General features: G+C 37.0%; 1 protein-coding gene across 1 annotated transcript in view; it reads right to left on the bottom strand.

Moving 5' to 3' along the window:
- The window catches only part of MROH2B (maestro heat like repeat family member 2B), a 137672-nt gene that overhangs the window by 86083 nt on the left and 46497 nt on the right, over positions 1 to 5092 (bottom strand). Inside the window, exons 5-6 of the mRNA XM_007950534.1 lie at positions 2793 to 2847; positions 1852 to 1925 (exon numbers count right to left, since the gene is read on the bottom strand). Coding sequence (XP_007948725.1) covers positions 1852 to 1925; positions 2793 to 2847 — 129 coding nt within the window. The remainder of the gene's footprint in view (positions 1 to 1851; positions 1926 to 2792; positions 2848 to 5092) is intronic.

Genomic DNA, 5092 nt, shown 5'->3' with positions numbered 1-5092 from the left:
CCCTCTATAGATAAACCTTTCCTTAACTTTTACAATAATGAACTAATACAATATTTGTCCTTTTGTGATTGACTTATTTCACTCAGCATAATGTCCTTCAAGTTCATCCATGTTATGTGGTGTTTTGCAGATTCTACATTATTCTTTAGTGTTGCATACTATTCCATTGTTGTATGTACCATAGTTTGATTATTAACATAACTTTTTAAAGGAACCCTGATGACATAGAGGTCAAAGTGCTTGGCTGCCAACTGAATGGGTAACTGTTCATTTCCAAGGGAGAAAGATGAAGTAGTCTGTTACCATAAGGCTTTGCAACCTTGGCCACTGTGGTAGTTAAGCTGTGTGTTAACTTGGCTGGGCTTGGTTTTGAGTGACTGGGCAACTGGATGTAGTTATTCTCCATGACTATACTTGTAATAAACTTCATGGTGGGATCTACTGGAGCAGCTGAGTAGCTGTTTTAGGGAAGACGGCTTTGAGAAAAGTCTCTGGGATTTTTGGCACACTTACACCCTGCATGTAATCGAGTCTTCATCTCAATGGCCTGCCATGTTTTCTGCCAATCTTGGGACTATTAATGCACTTGAATGAATGACCTGCCATGTTGTTTGATAATTTTGGGACTGTGCCATTTTACTTGTCAACCTTGTGTTTGACAGCCTCAGCAGCCAGCAGATGTCTGAGTTAAGAGAAGCCTGTAGCTTCAGTGGACTGGGAGCAAGAGGCAGAGCTTAAGCCCAAGGTAGAGGGGCTTTTGCCCAGCCCTAGAGCTGGCACTTTGAACTTGGACTTCTAACCACCTAAACTCTAAGAGAATAAATTTTGTTGGCTAAAGTCACCCATTTGTGGTATGTCATATGATCAAGAACTGGCACTAGAGAACCAGAACATCAATCTTGTGGGGCAGGTCTTCTATGTAGATTTTAATAAAAAAAAAATATATATTTTCATTAAACACACACACACACACACACACACCCCTCTTTGATTTATCTCAGCATAAATTCTGTATCTTTTCTAACAACAAATATTTTAATTAATTGCTCAGGAAATATTTGCACAACCTACTATGTCAGGAAGGAGCTGTGGTTGTGCAATGATTAAAGCATTTGTCTGCTAACCAAAAAAGTCAGTGATTTGAGCCCACCAGCCATTCCTTGGGGGGAAGATGAGGCAGTCTGATTCCATAAAGATTTACAGTCTTGAAAACCCTGTGGAATAATTCTACTCTGTACTATAGGGTCACCATGAGTCCGAACTGACTTGATGGCAGTCGGTTTGGGTTCTGTGGCAGAACTTGAAATAGGTGTTTCCTGGTTGGAAAATAGAATGTTTATGCTAAGAATAGGTGATTCTGGTAGCATAGTGCCTAAGGCATTTGACCACTAACCAGAAGGCTGGCAGTTCAAACCCGCAAGCCTCTCCTTGGAAGGAAGGTTGGTCAATTTACTTCCACAGTGATACTGCCTTGGAAACCCAAGGAGGGTTTGCTATGAGTTGGGTTTGACTTGATGGCAGTGAGTATGCTAAGAACAGTCTTTAGGGTTTATTATTTATTGGAGGAAATATATTATCTTTATAATTAATTATTAATGATTTGAAGGGAATGGCATAGTGGTGACATGGGTAGAGATTTAAATTATACTGAGAAGCCCTTGAGCTGAGTGTACTTTAGGACTTTACCTTGGTGTTGTTCATCATACTGGAAAAGATAGTATTCTTTTAAAAATGTAATTGACCACTGAGTTCTTTATAAAGCATTCTTATAAATTGATCCTTAAAAAGTCAAAACCATTTAATTCATCCTTAAAACTACTACTAATCAAACAAAAATATCAATTGTCTTACTTTTACACTGGGGTCACTCATGATAACCTTGACTGTTCTTTCAATTGAAGTAATGTGATCTCTCAACCTGGGCTCTGAAAGACAGTGGGAAAAACTGAGAGACCAATTCAGTAGGAATACAGTATATTTATTCTAGGATTGATGAAAACTCATTAGAATTATGGTACACAGTTGAAGAAAAAAAAAACCCACTCATCTTTAACATCCTGTTATTCAATTTCTACCTATCTTCTTCTTTTCCAACATGTTAAGGATATTAGTGTCTTTCTTTGTTCCTTACTGCATTTTGTTTTATCTTGTATAAAAGGTTCCAAAGTGGAGTCAACATATCATACCCAATGGATCAGCTCCACCCCTTGTCTATCAGTTTGTTGTACTGTGGTGGCTCGCCTGTTGTTGTAATGCTGGAAGCTATGCCACCAGTATCAAATACCTGCAGGGTCACCCATGGTGGACAGGTTTCAGCAGAGCTTCCAGACTAAGACAGACTAGAAAAAAAGTTATTGAAAAGACAGCAAAGAAAGAAAAGAACAAAATGGATGTCAGAAGGGACTCTGAAACTTTCTCTTGAATGGAAAATTGCTAAAGCAAATGGAAGAAATGATGACATAAAAGAACTGAACAGAAGATTTCCAAGGGCATCTTGAGAATACAAAGTAAAGTATTATGAATGAAAAAAAGTAAAGTATTATAGTGAAATATGCAAATATCTGAAGTTAGAAAATCAAAATGGAAATAATGTTCAGCATTTCTCAAGCTGAAAGGACTGATGAAAAAAAAATCAAGCCTTGGGTTGATATATTGAAGGGTTCTATGATCTAATTATTGAATGATACAGGAAGCATCAAAAGAAGGTGGAAAGAATATACAGGGTCACTGTACCAAAAAGAACTGGTTGATGTTCAACCATTTTAGGAAGTAGCATATGATCAAGAACTGACGGTATTTAAAGAAGAGGTCCAAGATGCAATAATCAAATTGGCAAAAAACAAGGTTCTAGGAAATAATGGAATACTCATTGAGATGTTTCAACACACAGAGGCAATGCTGGAAGAATTTATTTGTCTATGCCAAGAAATTTGGAAGACAGCTACTTGGCCTACCATGTGGAAGAGATTGATATTTGTGCCCATTCCAAAGAAAGGTGATCTAACAGAATGTGGCAATTATTGAACAATATCAATAATATCACATTCAAGTAAAATTTTGCAGAAGATAATTAAAAAATGATTGCAGCAGTTCATGGGCATGGAACTGCCAGACATTCAAGCTGAATTTAGAAGAGAACATAGCATGAGAGAATCATTGCTGATGTCAGATGGATCTTGGCTGAAAGCAAAGAACACCAGAAATACATTGACCTGTGTTTTATTGACTATGAGAAAGCATTTGACCATGTGGATCATAACAAATTATGGATTGAGAAGAATTCAAGAACGTTTTGTGTTTTGTGTTCACAAGGAAACTATATGTAGAGGCAGTCATTCAAACAGAACATGCAGATACTGCATGGTTTTAAATCAGCAAAGATATGCATCAGGGTTGTAGCATTTCACCATACTTATACAATCTCATTGCTGAGCTAATAATCTGAGAAGGTGGACTATATGAAGAATGTGACATCAGGATTGGAGGAAGCCTCATTAACAATTTGTGATATACAGATGATACATCCTTTCTTTGTTGAAAGTGAAGAAGACTTGAAACACTTACTGAAGAAGATCAGACTACAGTCTTCATTATCAATTATACCTCAACATAAAGAAAACAAAAATCCTCACAACTGGACCAACAAGCAACATGATGATAAATGGAGAAACTATTGAAGTTGTCAAGGATTTCATTTTATTTGGGTCTATAATCAATGCTCAAGGAAGCAGCAGTAAAGAAATCAAATGATGTATTGCACTGGACATATCTTCTACAAAGACCTCTTTAAAGTGTTAAAGAGCAAAGATTTCATTTTGAAGACTAAGGTGTGCCTGACCCAAGCCATTGTTTTTTCAATAGCCTCAGATGCATGTGAAAGCTGGACAATGAATAAGGAAGACGGAAGAAAAACTGATTCATTTGAATTATGGTGTAGATGAAGAATATGGAAAATACCATGGACTGCCTGAAGAAGGAACAAATTTCTTTTGCAATAAGTATACTCAAAATCCTCCTTGGAAATGAGAATGACCATATTTCATCTCTTGTACTTTGGTCATGTTATCAGGAAGGACCATTCTCTGGAGAAGAATATCATGCTTGGTAAAGCAGAGGGCCAGAAATAAGGGGAGCACCCTCAGTGGGATGGATTGACACAATGACTGCAACACTGTGCTCAAGCATGGCAATGATTGTGAGGATGGTTCAAGACTGGGCAGTGTTTTGTTTTGTTGCATATAGCATTGCTATGAATGGAGACTGACTGGACAGCACCTAACAGCAACAATGGATCAGCTCTAAATTTTGTGAAATTATTTCATATTTTATATTTGCTTATTCTTTAATAATTCCAATGCTAAGTGAATTTTAGAAATCTCTATCATACTGTGAAAAATGAATTATATTTTTTGAATTCAATATATCATCAATTTTAAAATGTAACCTTATTTTATTTTGCATTAAAAATGAAAATTAAAGATGTTAATTATGGGACACATTCCAATGTTATGAAAACATGTGCTTCCTAGAATCAGTGAAATATAGGAATTCCTTTAATTGTGCTCTTCTCTAACTGCAGCAATCTCAAGAGTGTAGTACATTCTTATCTCTCCCTGTTCTTTTTTTTTGCCATGTAACTAATTTACTAAGATCTTTTAAACTTTAATTTGAACCTCAAATATTCTACTCACCCTTCTCAACTAGGTGCTTCCATAACAAATATGAAAGCAGAGAGTTATCTGAAAATGTCTGTTTTAAAAGACTAACAAGATTGAATTTCACCTGAATATGAGGTTGTGTAGGACAGGGTTAAGGAGCTCTGGTGGCATAGTGGGTAAGACATTTGGCTGCTAACCAGAAGGTCAGCAGCTCAAACCCACCAGCTGCTCCATGGAAGGATGATGAGGCAATCTACTTCCAAGATCTGCAGTCCTGGAAACCCAATGGGAGTTGTATAAATCAGAATCGACTTGATGGCAGTGGGTTTGGGTATTTTGGGGTTTAGGATAGGGTTAGAGAATGCATTGGCTTCAGTTTGCTTCTTGGTACAACATAAACCACGTTGGCTTCTTCCATCTTGCTTACCCTCACC

Source organism: Orycteropus afer, unplaced genomic scaffold (genome assembly GCF_000298275.1).
Source record: "Orycteropus afer afer isolate SDZICR_OR568_19922 unplaced genomic scaffold, OryAfe1.0 scaffold00275, whole genome shotgun sequence".
In the NCBI taxonomy this organism is placed as follows: Eukaryota; Metazoa; Chordata; class Mammalia; order Tubulidentata; family Orycteropodidae; genus Orycteropus; species Orycteropus afer.
This window is presented reverse-complemented; position numbering and strand designations above follow the sequence as displayed.